The sequence below is a fragment of the Coregonus clupeaformis genome, chromosome 10, assembly GCF_020615455.1.
Source record: "Coregonus clupeaformis isolate EN_2021a chromosome 10, ASM2061545v1, whole genome shotgun sequence".
NCBI classification, from domain to species: domain Eukaryota; kingdom Metazoa; phylum Chordata; class Actinopteri; order Salmoniformes; family Salmonidae; genus Coregonus; species Coregonus clupeaformis.
The window spans coordinates 15,994,532-16,011,555 of NC_059201.1; the positions used below are offsets into that span (position 1 = coordinate 15,994,532).

A 17,024-nucleotide genomic window follows, 5' to 3' on the forward strand; every position below is an offset into this window, starting at 1 on the left:
ACATTGTAGTGTTTCAGAGGCATTGATGGAATGGAATGAAATGTTGCACTAGCCTAGCCTTCTTGTTGTAGCCGAATCAACTAATGCTGTCAACTAGTTAAAGCTAGTGTCCTTATATTTAGATACCTATATAGTGTACATTTACTTGTGAATATTTCATTATGATTCCTTTATGCCTATCGTTGACTAGGGTAGCCTAAATGATGATGACGCTTCATTTAAAAAAAACAGAACACTATCCATATAAAATGTTTTAATTTTAGATGCAGGGAATTGTTAGCCATTAGACCGTCATCTATTAGAGTGCGCACATGGACACCTAGTGGAAATAATGTGTAAATCAATTTCTCATGCATAATCTTGGCCAGGGATATACAAGTCGTATAAATATCATGATGCCGGCCAATCCGATCCCTACTAGTGAGGGAGGCTGGATGCTTCACTTTCAGGTCTCACTGCGTTTATGAATTAAAAAACAACTGGAGTTCCAGTATTCAATTTACAAGACGGTAAAGCAGATGCACATGTAAGTAGGCCTACATTTACATTAGGAAAACCCATCATAATATGCTATTACTTGTAGGCTATGTTAAAATATAATTTAGATGTCTGGAGAATATTTTTTGTGTGAATTAGGTGAGCATCTTCTAGCAATAGTTTCTTGAATTATATGTTGTGGTTCTGTTCATTTTTAATTTAAAGGGGCAATCTGCAGTTCAAACAATAAAAAGAATCAGAAAAAATCTAGTTTTAACCATGTTTTGAGACTATACAATGTGTGTTTACAATTACATTTTTACAAACAATGGAGTAAAATAAGCTTATATTTTGGGTTCTGATGGAGTATGAGGCATTTACTGTAGGAGGTATATTCTTCTAGAATCAATGGTTAGGCCTATATATAATTAATTTAAAAGTTAAAATAATGGATGCATCAATCGCAGATTCCCCCTTTAATTCCGTATTATATAATTGAATTGTTTTGAATTCAAACAAGGCGTTAATGTGTTTCCTCTATTTCCGCTCACCAGTGTCTGATCCTATTTGGCTATGAATAAGAAATAAGGCTTCAACGCAAAATTGGGATTCCGTTTTCCCATCGTGCGTAAATGGTAACAACACAGCTCCACACTCGGATGCTTTGTCTTGACACCTGTAAAACAACCCTCCAATGTAGGGTGGCTGAACATTGCTGCTATTGCATGATTTTTAGCGTCGCAGTAGGACTGACAGAGGATACGGTCAACACAATGGAAAGTAGTATACTAAATGAGCAGGACTTTTGGCCATTTAACGAATCATTGGGGAACTCAACCCTTGGCAACGGGACCACCGGGGGAAACCAGACGAACCCCCTGAAACGGAATGAAGAGGTGGCTAAAGTGGAGGTGACTGTGCTCGCTCTGGTCCTGCTCCTGGCGCTGGCGGGGAACCTGTGCGTCCTGGTGGCCATTCACACCACCAAGCACACCCAGTCCCGAATGTACTACTTCATGAAACACCTCAGCATTGCGGATCTGGTTGTGGCTATATTTCAGGTCTTGCCACAACTTATCTGGGACATTACTTTCCGTTTCTATGGACCCGATATGCTGTGCAGGTTGGTGAAATACTTCCAGATCGTCGGGATGTTCGCATCTACCTATATGCTTGTTTTGATGTCTGTAGACAGGTGCTTGGCGATTTGTCAGCCGCTTCGGTCTCTGCACAAGAGAAAGGACCGTTTCTACGTGATTATCTCCTGGGTCCTCAGCCTAGTGTTCAGCAGCCCACAGATGTACATTTTTTCCCTGAAGGACGTTGGCGCCGGAGTGTATGATTGTTGGGGTGACTTCGTGGAGCCCTGGGGTGCCAAAGCGTATATAACTTGGATTAGCCTTACCATCTACATCATACCAGTGGCTATCCTGAGCCTATGCTATGGACTTATAAGCTTTAAGATATGGCAAAACTTTAGAATGAAAACCAAGAGGGACCAGTGCATAAGCCTCACTCCGAAGACTTCGAAAGGTCATGCGCTCGCCCGGGTGAGCAGTGTAAAGCTGATCTCCAAAGCGAAGATAACTACTGTTAAAATGACATTTGTCATAGTTCTGGCGTATATCGTTTGCTGGACTCCTTTCTTCACGGTGCAGATGTGGACGGCTTGGGATCCAACGGCGCCCCGGGAAGGTAAGTTCAAACTCCACCTTGAAAATAACCAGGAAAATTATTTCTGCAGTTTGAGATTCTGTGCGTAATATGAAATACTTTAACCAGGCGGCTTCGCAATTATAGACTGTTGCCATTAAAATGTCCATCTTGAAATTAAATGTCCATGGTTAATTTAAAACGCTCGGAACGTATACTGCCTCGGGGCTTATAATGCGGTGTGCGTAATATTAGGTTCATGCGATATTCGGTATTGTTTTAATATCCGACTCTACTCCTCCAGTATACGTAAATTATGACCAGAGCCATGTATTTATCTAAATACATGTCTCTGATTTTCACCAAATAGCCTAGATGGTAATACAAATATACTTCAACAGCCTTTGCCATTGACAGTCAATTTAAATTCGCACAGGTTGGACACTGCACTTTTACGCATTACATTTTGGCCAACCCGAGGAACATCAGAGGATGTATGCCATTGTAAAGGAAAATTAGACGCATCATATAGAGTAATAGCCTACCCACAGGCAGTGGATGAAGTCAGCAGCCCTTCATAGGCTATGGTGTGCCTCCAGCCAACAAAGATACCATGATGCAAATGAAGCTCTGCTCACCTATAGAATGTTATGGTGACTTGTGGAGATACGGGTGGAACGATCCGAACAAATATGTATGGAATAATGTTAAATTGGCCCAAAAATATTATCTCCTTATATATATATATAGTGCATAAGCCGTCAAAATATCCTTAATTTGAGAAAAGTGGGCTGAATATTACAATGGTTGTCCAGAATTGTTACATACTTTTTATGAAAACTAAAAACACCACCTCCACCTCCATTTGATTCACTTGCCATAACGAACAACAACAACACTTAGAGGGTCATCTACTTACAATACCCCTCCTCTGAAGCGAAGCAAAGTAGGCCTAGGCTACCTACGCAAATGTCCATGCAACTCAAAGTAACTTAAGTCACTGGAAGCAGTTTTTCCGGACTGTAACCTCCATGGTTTGTGCACACCTCTGCATGGATGTTTTTCTGAGGTCCAACCATCTGAGCCTTCCTGCAGCCTACACGCATAACCATTAATTAGATTACCTGGGAGGCACGTCGGAGCGCATGAGTGACATGTAATATTGGGGCCACGCGTGTCATCTCCTCAGTCCAGGACACAGGGGAGCACGTGCTTCAATGGAGAAGACAGCCCACCAGAGCAATTCATTTCTTAATGACCGGCCTTAACGCCACACCCAATGTTATTAATTAAATTGAGCAGATCTGAGTTGGTTTTCATCCAATAGGCTACGCTACCTCTGTTGTTGCAGTTTTGTATTTAATTTTTGTTTACATTCCTTTCCAACCAAATTGGCCTTTAATGACTGGCCTGAAGGCAAACACATTTACACTGTTGTTTTCATAAACCTCCTCAAGTCTAGACTATGCAAGTATGAGAATATGGGGATTTTTATCATACAAAGATAGTCTGTTCAATGGTGGTTCAGCGACTGACCAATGCTCCTGGGATGAGTAATATCAGTGTTTAGCTCTGTGGGCTTTATGGTATGGCCTATTCACATTAGGCTTATACTGGCATGGACTAGAGGGGGATTGGGCAAAATGTGCTAAACCAAATACAGTAGATGGCCTATTGGTTGGGGTTGCCATGTTGTTTATGTTCTATCCTTTGAAGAAGTATAATATATTATTGAAGCTGTAAACAGCTAAAGGAGTGTGGTAAATCAAAGTGAGACCATCCATACATTGGAAAGACATCAGAGTTACAGCACAGCACTCTGTATTCAACGCATCTGTTCTGTGCTGTTCCCTCCTGATCCCCACAGCAGCTCCAGCACAAATTAGTTATATTTCCCAACATCTCAAGACAAACACCAGTCATTAGATTCCCCAAACAATTGTGCATTACAAGTGTATGGAAAAGTATAGAAAATAATATTCTCAGCCAAAGTCCTCATGAAGCTTGCAGGATGATCCAAGATGAGTAAGTATACTGTAGGCTTTGTCCCTGTAAGCCTTTAGGGGTGTGGCAGGTTCAAGCAGGCAGGCTGTTGTTCCCTGGTAGAGAATAGTGTTTATTTACACAGCTTTTCTTATCATCCTTGAACAGAAACACACAGCCTGTGATCTCCCAAAGACAACCTCTTGGGAGTGCAGCATCCACTGGAGACGTTTTAACCCTTCTGAGGACAACACACAATCAGTGGATTTGACTAGTTAAACAGCTTTTTACTGAAATTAATGATTGCGTTATTATACAATATTAGACATTACCTCTGATAGCAGATACACAGTGCAAATAACATGGTGCAAATAATTTATTTTCACTATACAATTGGACATTTCTGAATGTATTGGCTTTAGAATTGACAAATTCTGTTATAAACCATTTGAAAGCAGCCATTCTGGAAGAGAGCCAGGTTCACAGGTTGAGTAGTGGAACATCTTAGGTATAGGCCAATGGTTGTCTGATCGAGGCATTTCTACACTTGAGCAGAAGTGGTCCTGCTATAAGCGCCCACATGTGAGTGTTTGCAAATAGGCTGTGTATCACCTGGCTGCATTTGGCCCTGGAGAGATAAAGTATCCATTAGCTAGCAGCACTACGGCCAGCAGAGTGAGCCCAAACAGCCATACAGACTAAAGGGCTATTACTGAGGAGGCCATTACTAACACATGCAGCACTTTGCTAATGTTTGATAAGGAGCCCATCACACTGCCTATGACCTCCATCGTGGCAGATAATGATGCCAGCATTACACCTATTCACTTTCAGATAATGACCTATCAAGACTAACTTGTTTATACTCTTATGATGATGATATTATGATTTAGGCCTATGCCATTACACTTCTAGAATTACAGAGCTGATTACTTGACCTACCCCTTGATAGAACTAAGATGGAGTCTAGATAACTTTGATAACCTGTAGCTTCCTTTTCCTGCCACAGAGAAGCAAAACTGCTATAAATAGAAAACATCAGTTAGTACAGAATGGTTGTCAGTGGTTGTTTTCCTCCTGGAGAACCATTATCCATTAGCTCCCCAGAGATGGGCTCAAATAAGAAGATACTTTTCTATCACTCTCACAATAAATCAAACTGCAAACACTAAAAATGTTTAAATTCTCTGTTTCCTGCTTTCCCTGAAAAGGGGTGAACTCAGCAGAAACAGTTTGCCCAAACAGCAACCCACAGCAATATCCTTCATTGAAGCGCCATGTGGACTTGCGCTTCCTCCCTCTTGCTACACAACAGTCCCATAGCTCATATTTAAGGGATTTAGGATTTGAATACACACTCATACTAATTATACAAACACACACTAGAGCGCACACATGGAAAATAATTATCACACACACAAACGTTTGTTTTAATTTCCTTGTGGGGACAATAGATTCCCATTCAAAATTATATTTTCCCTTAACCTAACCCTTACCTTAAATGTCCCCACTTGTTCGATATTTTCCCTGTTTTACTATCCTTGTGAGGACTTCTGGTCCCCACAAGGATAGTAAAACAAACACACACACACACAAACATTAACCCTATCTTGAGCTTGTTCCTGTTGGTTTCAACACTATAGTTTAATTTGTTTTGACTGGCAACATAATGAAGAAGACTGGATAAACCGTAAACATTGTGTGGCCAAGACAAGGTCTGCTGCCTATATTGTCTCAATATTGTTTATCAGATTCTGATCTGCAGCAGCATTCAGCGGCCCATCTATGAACTGTGTCTATGCCCTTGTCCATACCTGAGTGTACAGCCTCCATTCTCCCTACGCTGACTCACCCTCTGCTCTGTGTGATGCTGACTGGCACTGACTCTATTGATTGGCTGTCTACCCAGTCCCCATGGACTCCTTTTGTCCATGGCCACTGTCTGTTCTTCTCTGCATTTTACAGCAGATTTATTAAACAGATGCCAAGCCTCATTGTTGTAACAGTCATTTGAAAAGTACAGCGTTATACATAATGTTAGATGCGTCTTTTATTAACACAGGGAAGTCCTTTTCAGTTGTGTCGACTCAAACAACAAACATGTGATCAGAGACTAAATAAAGAGCTTCCATTGAAATAGTATGGAGCATCTGATAGCCAGGTCAGTGGTTGGCTGAGAGCCAAAATAAAAAATGAGAAAAGCAAGGCCCCTCTCTTGTACGGTCTTGTTTAGGAATTCTACTGCTTAGCTTCTCTGGCATAGTAAATCCTCTGAAATACAGTGTTGATATTAAACTCAGATGATCGTGCCAGTCAGGTTGTGGTCATTAGTCAGTACAGAACCTGATAGTTGAGCAGATTTACCAATGAGGGGAATAATTTTCTGCACATTTCAGCAAATTTGCGGGTTTGTGTGATTTATCGTCTCCTGTGAACGACACCATGAGCTAATCTACCAATGGTTATTTTCATAATAATTCCTTCCTTCAAATCACATCTTGGCCCCTTTCTCACCCACACGCCCACCTTTTACAAAGCCATAAGAATGTTTAATAGTCATGATATGTGATCCTGCTGTGCTGTGTGAAGACATTTAGCATATATATTGAATGCACAGGAGCCTACACAGAACATTCATTTACATTTTGACTTACGTTTAATGGAACCATTATTTACTGGTAAATAATATCCAAACAAGGAAGCTCTGCATGGCTCTGCCTAACGGAGTTAGATCAAAGAAGCTTTGTGTCAGTGTTAGTCTGTGTATGTCTGTTTGACTGCTGCTTAGTACCCCTCTTTAGATCTCACTAACCACCTGACATGCCTCAGTGAAAAGATGAATGATCCAATGCCAAGCTGCATTAATTCATATTCCTCCCTCCCTCACAAGAGCAAGGTTATGAATATTACAGAGGAAACTTATTGAGTTATTCATTCATCTATCATACTGCCTTGTGTTCCTTTGAGATTGAAGTCGTGTAACTTTGTGGCTGAAAGTTATAAAGCAATGGAATTACAGTGTAACTACTTTATAGCTGCAGGACATCAAGACTTGTCATATGGTGGAGTTTACTTTGATCTATATTACGTTTTCATTTTAGTTATCTAGTAGATCAATTCCACTTTACCTTTGCATCACTGCAATTTCTTACCACACATTCATTAGAGTTAGGAAACTGTGTAGGCCCTAGGCCTGTCCCCGGTCCAGACTAAACATGTGTCCTCCCTGCTCTGACACTGTAAAAGACAGACAATAGAATGATTTACAGTGTTCACATCGGGACACTTGTGTGCCCATAACTCACAGCCTTAATGACTGACAAATCAATTAGCTCCTAATTACTTGGCGGTGCTGCCGTGCCCTTCCGCCGATTGTTCCCAGGGATTTAGATTTGAGCAACCTTAATATCAGAGCTGGATGGCCAGCCATTAAAGACGATGCGAGAGAGACAAAGGGAGAGAGATTAGCAATCAGAAGAGGTTAATTAAATACAGGACATGGGCCCATTCCATTAATCTCAAACTCAGTTACTATATGTCAATTGGCCGGTGGACCTGTCGTTAATGGCCCAACGCTCTTAACCGCTAGGCTACCTGCTACTAGCTTAAATGTGTAGGAGTAGCTGTCCAAATTAGAAGAAGAAGAAGAAGAAGAAGAAGAAGAAGAAGAAGAAGAAGAAGAAGAAGAAGAAGAAGAAGAAGAAGAAGAAGAAGAAGAAGAAGAAGAAGAAGAAGAAGAAGAAGAAGAAGAAGAAGAAGAAGAAGAAGAAGAAGAAGAAGATTTAGAATGGGACGTTTGCTTTGCAAGTCCCATTAATTACCAAAGTTACCATAGATTGCCATAGATTACCAGTTAATTAACAAAATGACTGAAGATTTTGGGTAACTTTGGTAAATTACTGGTAGCTTTGTAACCCTAACTACAAAACACTAGAACACACTTCTAGCACCAGTTGTCAATTTGCAATCATGTGTGATTGAAGTATCAGTAGAAATGTAATTTGTGTGTTTGTCTTGTTTGTCTTGTTTCTCTAGCCATGCCCTTCATCATCTCCATGCTGCTGGCCAGTCTGAACAGCTGCTGTAACCCATGGATCTACATGTGCTTCGCAGGCCACCTGTTCTCAGACCTGAGGCAGAACTTCCTGTGCTGCTCGGCCCGCTACCTCAAGTCCTCCCAATGCCACTGCGAACGTGACCACGACTCCAGCCGCAAGAGTAACTCCTCCACCTACGTCATCAAGAGCACCAGCAGTCAGAGGAGCATCACACAGACCTCCACCACATGAGATGCACTCCCTCCAATGGTACCCCCCAAACCCAGACTTGTCCTTCCCCTACTCTTGTCCCGCTCCGGGGGAGACCCACCTAATACTATTGCACTGCTTTTTTTTTGTCTCAGACTCGGTTGGTCAAGAATATAATTAACGATTGATTGTTGTACAGATGGAGATTTATTTGGGGACATTTTGTTGAATGTCTCCGCTCACAGGCAAATGTCCTGTCGCAGATCAGAGTGAGTCATCCATTGATTGTGTTTTCAGACTGATGGATTTACGTGTTTGGTCTGGGGAGGAGGACAGGAGGTGGTGAATGGAAAATGAAGGACTGAGTGTCTGTCACTCCCAACCAAGGAAAGGAGAGAGCTGTGTTCTCCTCACCATGGACTTAAAGGCCATTAACATAGGCCTCCCATTTCACAGACTCTGTGTCAATCAGTTCTGTAATGGTGGTTTGGGTTGTGAATACTGACCAATCCAGAGGGACATTTTTTATTAACTTTGTCAACCTGAAGGTAAAGCTACTCTCCTGTTACATTGTTTTGCACATATTTACATATTAGTTCACACACACAGTATGTTTCAACTATCCACTTTGTAAAATGTCCTAGCTTTATGACAACAGCGATATCTGTCAAGTTGTTAAAGCGGCAATCAGCAGTTGAAACAATGACAAAGAGTTCTGCCTGCCCCTGTTTCGGTAAAAAGCTGGGGAAACGTAATCACTCTCAAATTCATAGACAGAGCTATAGATGCAAGGTCTGATCATCTATGATATCAAAATTATAGTTTTGAGGCTATAAAGTGTTTGTTTACATTGACTTCGTTTACAAACATTGGAGGAAAACAACCTTATATTTTGCATTCTGATGGGGTACAACAGTTGATCTAAGCTCTTGAGGCATTTATAAGTTATATTTTTAAAGAATCAATGGGTACATATAATTAATTTATATAAAAAAAAATTGATGTAGCAAATGCAGATTGCCCCTTTAAGGCTAATTTACTTATTCTTACAGAAAGCAACTCAGCAAACTAGCCACCGTTTTCTCCTAGGATGAACACAAACATCCAAATGTACTTTTATGAAAATGGTGGTTTATTTTGTCACCAATTTAATTTTCTACATAATCTGACTGTACTTTTTGAGTCTTAGGCTGGCGTCTTCTATATTGCTAAATATGATTGATAAATGGATTGCACACACTCAGAACACTCCTCAGAACACTCCGAATTGGGGGAGCAACCTCATGAATCCTGCTTTGATCTATCTGGATTATTCAATGTATTTTAGAAACTATTGCATAAGGCAGAAGTTGGCTTCGCCTTTTACTGTAAATGTCTTGGTTTTCAACTTGTCCTTAAGGCTACTGAACATTTTGTAGAAAACATAATTGGCTTATTTGTATTTAGAGTGTTGTATTTTGGAAAAGTACATATGTATCTCTTATTTATTTGAAATAAATTGTATGTGTTCTATCAAGTGAGTCTGAATTGATTTTTTTGCATCAAATGGAGTTGAGGCTCATATGTTGAGCCTCTGTCACTCTAATGTAACCATTCAATTCTGTTAGAGGCTGATTCATGCACATACATTTCTTAGAAAGAAGGAGACAGTTAGAGCAATTCTACTTTTCTTGGTATGGTTTTCAGAACTGTCAATCACACTGACATGTCAGGATCAGACCAGTGGTTCGCAATTGGCTTTTCTATCCCTACCTTCCAATGAGCAGAACTGTTCTTGGTTCCACCTGGTGACAAAAAGAAGGAATGACAGGGGAATGGAGACCTTATGAACAGAGGTAGAGGCCAAGAGGATACTATAATGTACTAAGGGCACAGAATGTTTCAAGGCTCTTGTGAATTTTTTTGAAATAATAACAATAAACCCAAATAGTACTCTGGAATATTTATAGCTGCTGATAGAGCAAATTCCCCACTCATAAGTCAATAACAGATAATTTGTACATCTCTTTCTCAATCAATACATACACAAATGCAATATTACCAATGTCGTATATCTTTAGTGAAATATTTAGCATACACTCTGATACCACTTACTTGGCTGAATTGTAGGACCTGCGAATAGAACATTCCACTTGTAATTTTAAAACCTGGGTCTCCTTTTTTCCTAACGTTCTTATAGTTTGTATACCCACACAGTCAAGTTATTGGAAGCTTATGTGAAAGAAATGTGAAGCAAAGTTGACAATTTAGGATGTGTTTAATCAAAATGATTCAGTAAATAAACAGCATCTTATTGATTCTGTGAAACGTGATATAATCTTGTTCAAGCACTACAATTCTCTTTTCCATTGCACAACTAATTTATCATCAGGCACAAAACATACACATACCCACACACATCTGACTGTTTAATATACTGTATATAAATTCAGAATTAGCCAATATAGTAGAGATTGTATACAGGCAGCATTGTCCTACGGGTGCTGCAATGCCGTTAGTGTCACTGGGGTGTTTATGTCATGTGACCGAGGTGCCACTGTCCTCAGCATCGCAAAATACATTCACTCTGGGACACAAGTCCTGCCCATGCCATGGCTGCCAGCCCTGTATTCCCTCAATGAACAGATAGCTCTCTGCCTTCCAACAGAGCCAGAGCTGTCACCCAACCATGCTGCAGCTGTCACAGAGCCTCTGGTGGCGCTGGTCGCTCTGAGCATGTCAGGACTCAAAGGGCTAAGACGGGCGAGGCCCTGGGCTTTGGGCTGGTTGAGGGTATTGGGGGGTGTCTTAGGAAATATGAGGACACCAGGACTGGTTATCTGGTCTGGCGGATAAAAAGGGTGCAGCGTTTCATCCAAACACGTGTAAACACTTCAGTAGGTGTGAGTGTCTAGACCTCTTTGCGCAGGGCCACTTTCACGCTGCTGAAGATCTTGCCCAGGGCTTCAAAGAAGGGGTCACAGAAGGTCTGGATGCAGAGGGAGTAGATGCGACTGATGCACTGGGACTCAATCAGGCAGCTCTTGATACAGGGCACCACAGCCCAGATGTGACAGAATGAGATGCAGGCAAAGAGGAAGCCCCAGAGCAGAGCCACAGGGATGCCGAAGATGGCTGAGAGGATGCGGTAGCACCAGTACTTGGAAACGGTGAAGGTAGTGTAGCTGAGCTTCCACACCCCATCCAGACTGTGTGTGCCGTCGGGCTCTGCGATCACATCCTCAAATTCCACCTGCAGGGAGGGAATACCATGGACAACGTTAGTGGAACCTCTCTGAGGAAAAAGTTGAGGGTTGTCTGAGTACCTAACACAAGAGCCAGGATTCAATCAACGGCACGTTGTCATTCAAGCCCATTGCACTGCCGACAATATACCTTTTAAAGGTAATTTTCGCAACGTTCACGAAGCAGTCACAGTAAATGCTGCAGATGTCGGCTCAAGTGTAAATTCCCTTTTAAAGTCAAGAGCAATGCGCTTGGTGACAATGTGCTTGGTGACATAGCACCCTTGATTAAATCCCTTCACAGTTTCCTCACAAATCAATGTGATCGATGTGATATGTAAACATACATGTGTTATTGTGACTCAGCACCATGACTGTTATCATCACTAATGCCTGGGATACAGAGTAATGAAATAAACACAGCTATACTGAGGGACTATACCATGCTCACATCTGTTCTGTGTCCTAACATAGTCTTTGTTTATTTATGAGTGACGAGAATCCTGTCAACTTTCACCCTCTGGTTACTTTGCACTTATCTCAGTGCCAGTGTAGCTCAAAACTATGTCCCTCAGTTTTGCACTCTTGATGAATATGTATAGTCCGAACTTTTCTCAGATCACGTTTTGGATCAAGTTTCCGGAAACTCAGAGTTCCTTCATGTAAAATGCATGAGGCTCACGATGGCCCAGTTTGTAATTGCTTGTTGTATTCAGTATCCAACACCTGGTCCTTACAAAATCCTGGCTCACTGTTGCATAGACATCTGCAACTCAATCCTGAATGGTAATTCACTTGTCAGTGATCATGACAGGGGGATGTTACACGCAACAGATTCCTAACAAAGGTAAATCAATTTCCATAATTTGAATAATTATAAGAAGTTCTACTTCTGAATCACAGTCTATTCATTTTAACACACCTTTAAAATTGTAGACATGCTTTCCATACTTAGTATTTTAATATAACATTTCTTAGACAAGCTAAGTTTTAAATGAATGATTTGACAGCAGGAAAATGTCATTCTGTACAGTTTTTTAAAACTTCAAGTGCATACTGTAACATAAACTACTAAGATTGTGTAGATAACACTGAAATATAGAACGTGTTCCTCATAAATCCTATCATCTACTTAACATGTACAACACTTTTCACAATAAAATCCATAGAAGTAGTTCCCTTGGCCCTCACATATAAGAAATATGCTTAACATGACTGACTCAAGTAAATGAAAGTTTTGCCATACACCCTGTTTAGCCTAGCAGTATACGATCTCCTTCCATGCTCTCCTGAGCGCTGGGGAAATATAGCGCTGTGATTGCTACTAATATATGTTGTGATGTCACGAGAGGCTGTGTCCTGGAGGGACGTTACATCCCCCTGAGATGGCTGCAAACCCAGACAGCTATGGCTCCATCTGCTGGTATGGTCGGGAACTCCACCCCTCTATGGCCAATCTTCCCACGCAGCTGAAACAAATCAGGAGCTGATGAGCTGAAGGTTTTTGGAAGGGAAGAGACACACTGAGAGAGTGTGTGTGGGTTGTGAAGAAACACAGTCTCCAAGCTGGGCTCTCTGGAGGACAAGAGTGCTGCCCGTCCACTTCCATGAGGAATATAAGGATTTGGAGATACTTACCTTTGGGAAATACTCACCTTTGGATATATGCACCGGTGGAAATACGTGTGGGACATTTGGAAGGACGTTTTGCTGGGTTGGCCACTAGCTGCAACGTGGAATACAGTAAGACTGGGGAAAAGTTATTTGAGCGAGTGAGAGGTATGATTTTGGATGTGGAAGAGACATCCCTGAACTGTTAACCCTTAAAGAGCCACAAGAGAACAGAATTGTGTTATACTTTCGTTAGTTTCCCAAGACCTTTAATAAAATCCTTGTTTTGATTGAACCTGGTCTCCTTGCACTACTTGAGCAATCCCGCTGAAAGCTGTGTAGCCTCTCGTGACATCACAGATGGTGGAGAATACGGGCACGCTCAAGCGTTAATAGTGCATGTCAGAGGAGGATACCGAAGGTTTGATCACCCAGTTTTCCAAGTTGGCCGTAGGCTCCCCGCCGACTGAAATGGAGGACATATTGAAAGCCCTTGTTGCTGGCCAGCACGCCCAGATGCAAGCAAACGTGGCTCTCTTGGAGGAGCAAAGAAAGCCAACCTTCTGAAGGCAGAGGAATTGCAGTTGCAGAGACAGAGGGTGGTCCAAAATACCCGCCCAATAAAGGCAAGTGACTTTATATCTAAGATGGGAGCTACCGATGACATTGAGGCATACCTGCATGCATTTGAGGCCACGGCCACTAGGGAAGCCTGGCCCAAGCAACAGTGGGTTGGTCTGTTAGCCCCCTTCCTAACCGGGGAAGCGCTGAATGCTGTCCGGGACCTGGGCCCTGACCAGGTTACTGACTATGATGCCCTGAAGTCTGAGATCCTCAGCAGATATGGACTCACAAGGTTTGGTATGGCCCAGCGCTTTCACAGTTGGACCTTCCAACCAGACCAACCTCCTCGGGCGCAGATGCATGAACTTGTCCGAATCGCAAGGGAAATGGCTGGATCCGCAGAGGAATACAGCAGCGGCGGTGGTGGAGGCCGTTGTGGTGGATCGTTACCTCACGCGCCCCTGCCTTATGAGGCAAAACGGTTCATCAGTCAACAGGCCTTGACCACGGCTGATCTGACCGTGGAAGCTGTGGAAAAGTACCAGGCCACAGCGGAGATGCTGAATGCTTCCCGAAAAGACCCCAGGAGTGCGGCCCCACCACAAATGGGAAGAACCCGTCCAAAGGACCCCAAGGTCTCGAACCCAGCCACGTCAGGACTTATCCCGGCTCCAGGGGGAGCCAGAAACCAGGCGGGTCCAAGAAGAGTACACCAGGAGGGGGAAACTTCGACAGTGTTACCGGTGTGGGGAGATGGGACATATCTCCTGGCAGTGTGGGAAACCAGCCGATGAACCTATGCCCACTGCGGAGTCCTCCAGCTCAGCACCCACACACCGTTTTGCCTCGCTCTTGGGAGTCGTAGATGGCGGCCCAGATCGACCCCCCCACCTGCCCGGTAACTGTGAATCACCATGATGTGGAGGCCTTACTAGATTCTGGTAGCCGGGCCACCCTGGTGCGTAAGGATTTGGTGGGCCCAACGTGTCTGACCCCGGGGAAAGTCCTCCCAGTTTCCTGTGTCCATGGAGACACCAGAGAATACCCCATTACTGAACTTACAATGACCAGCACACGGGGAACCATACACACGACGGCGGGGGTGGTTGATTCCCTCCCCGTCCCTGTCCTAATTGGACGAGACTGCCCAGCCTTTTACCCACTCTGGAGAGAGTCTCAGGAGAGGATAACCCGAGTACCTCGGAAACGGAGAGGCAAGACTCATCCTGGGAAGGCTCCGGTGCAATCCTCCGAATTACTCACTCCCGCCCGGGCTCTGATAGGGATGGCAGGTGCCCAGACCGACACAGAGACTGGTCCGGATACGGGAGAAGAGAAAGCAGCCCAGATCAAAATGATAAAGAAACTTGAAAAGCAGGCCATGGCACTAGCAGCCAAGGAGGCCAGGAAACAACAAGCAATCATGGCTGCTGAGGAGAAGCGGAAACAGAAGGAGCAAGTGAAGATTGTAAAGCAGCAGGAGAAGATCAAGCGAATTCAGCAAATTCAAATGGAGAAGGAGCTCAGAGTGCAGCAGATTCTCGAGACTAAAAGGAAAAGGAAGGAAGAAGCGGCAAATGCCAAAATAATGGAGGCTGAAAAACGAATCAAGGAGAAGGAGATGAGGAGGCAGCAAGCAGTCATTTTGAAGCACCAGGAGAGGGAGAGGCGGAGGCAGCACATGATGCTGACGAAGACCATGGACGCCCTCTCCCGGCGTGATGCCTTCTTCGCTGCCTTTACCCCGACGAGGACGTCGGTCCCGAGGAGGGGGATGTGTGATGTCACGAGAGGCTGTGTCCTGGAGGGACGTTACATCCCCCTGAGATGGCTGCAAACCCAGACAGCTATGGCTCCATCTGCTGGTATGGTCGGGAACTCCACCCCTCTATGGCCAATCTTCCCACGCAGCTGAAACAAATCAGGAGCTGATGAGCTGAAGGTTTTTGGAAGGGAAGAGACACACTGAGAGAGTGTGTGTGGGTTGTGAAGAAACACAGTCTCCAAGCTGGGCTCTCTGGAGGACAAGAGTGCTGCCCGTCCACTTCCATGAGGAATATAAGGATTTGGAGATACTTACCTTTGGGAAATACTCACCTTTGGATATATGCACCGGTGGAAATACGTGTGGGACATTTGGAAGGACGTTTTGCTGGGTTGGCCACTAGCTGCAACGTGGAATACAGTAAGACTGGGGAAAAGTTATTTGAGCGAGTGAGAGGTATGATTTTGGATGTGGAAGAGACATCCCTGAACTGTTAACCCTTAAAGAGCCACAAGAGAACAGAATTGTGTTATACTTTCGTTAGTTTCCCAAGACCTTTAATAAAATCCTTGTTTTGATTGAACCTGGTCTCCTTGCACTACTTGAGCAATCCCGCTGAAAGCTGTGTAGCCTCTCGTGACATCACAATGTAAACAGGAAAAACACAGGAAAAGCAGTGATAAAGATCCAAAAAGAAACAGCCTTAGAATTTCCCCTTCTGTCACACCCCTTTAGTCCCATTCCAGAAATAAACCCTGGGCGCCGTGCTGAGGCACAAGGCCTTGGGACTATTTTGGGACCTTCCTGGCAGCAACACAGCAACATAAATGTACTACAGTGTACTGTGTTGACTTTAAGTTTAGACTTTAGACTTAAGTTTTAAACTAAGGTTTAAAACTTGTCTTTCCTTACTTTAGGAAAAAAGGAGTTAAACCTGTAGATTCAGTGTGTGTGTGAGTGGATGGCGTCATCATGGTTCACCTACCTTGATCACATCCTCATTGATAAATTTGGGGTCTCTGTTGATCAGGTCGATCTCCTTGGTGTGGCTGTCCTTCACGATCTTCTCCTCGTTGGTGTTGTACTGGTACTGGTCGGCCATGGTGGGGCCGTGGGCCTGGGTTGGGGCAGAGGCAGGGAGAGTAGTGGGGCGTGGAGGGCTGGGGCCGAGGACAGCGAGAGTGAACCCACAAAAGAAGACTGCAGGCAGCCCCCTCTGTCTCACTGATCCCCCCTCTCACTACTGTGACGATACGGCTGAAATGCCAGTGGACAGCTGCTGCAGACGTCCTGCTGGAAATGGGGACCTAACCCCCCACCCCCCACACACACCACACAACACATCACACACACATCATAGCTCACAAAGAGCAAAAGTATGTCTTAAAGGGGACCCCAGAGCCGTGTCAAATTTCACACTGGGCTGTGGGGTCAGCCGGGTAGGGTTTACATGGTGGCATGATGCAGTGAGGACTCTCCTACTCCTGCTCCCACTAACAC

General features: G+C 43.6%; 2 protein-coding genes across 2 annotated transcripts; one reads left to right on the forward strand and one right to left on the reverse strand.

The window, feature by feature from the left end:
• The first annotated feature begins 436 nt into the window (after positions 1–436).
• LOC121575214 (isotocin receptor-like) lies at positions 437–8,423 on the forward strand. The gene is made up of 3 exons (XM_041888174.1): positions 437–526; positions 1,032–2,172; positions 8,149–8,423. Exons 2-3 carry the CDS (start codon positions 1,110–1,112, stop codon positions 8,400–8,402), a joined length of 1,317 nt encoding a protein of 438 aa, XP_041744108.1. The 5' UTR covers positions 437–526; positions 1,032–1,109; the 3' UTR covers positions 8,403–8,423.
• A 2,175-nt stretch (positions 8,424–10,598) lies between these two features.
• On the reverse strand, positions 10,599–16,821 carry LOC121575215 (caveolin-3). The gene is made up of 2 exons (XM_041888175.2): positions 16,510–16,821; positions 10,599–11,592 (listed from the first exon to the last, which is right to left on the reverse strand). Exons 1-2 carry the CDS (start codon positions 16,624–16,626, stop codon positions 11,251–11,253), a joined length of 459 nt encoding a protein of 152 aa, XP_041744109.1. The 5' UTR covers positions 16,627–16,821; the 3' UTR covers positions 10,599–11,250.
• Positions 16,822–17,024: the final 203 nt, after the last annotated feature.

Excerpts from the sequence above, each read along its gene's own strand:
- LOC121575214 (XM_041888174.1), top strand. The coding sequence starts at position 1,110 with ATGGTAACAACACAGCTCCACACTCGGATGCTTTGTCTTGACACCTGT. Across the intron at positions 2,173-8,148 it reads TCCAACGGCGCCCCGGGAAG|CCATGCCCTTCATCATCTCC; the intron begins GTAAGTTCAAAC and ends TTGTTTCTCTAG.
- LOC121575215 (XM_041888175.2), bottom strand. The coding sequence starts at position 16,626 with ATGGCCGACCAGTACCAGTACAACACCAACGAGGAGAAGATCGTGAAG. Across the intron at positions 11,593-16,509 it reads TCAATGAGGATGTGATCAAG|GTGGAATTTGAGGATGTGAT; the intron begins GTAGGTGAACCA and ends CCCTCCCTGCAG.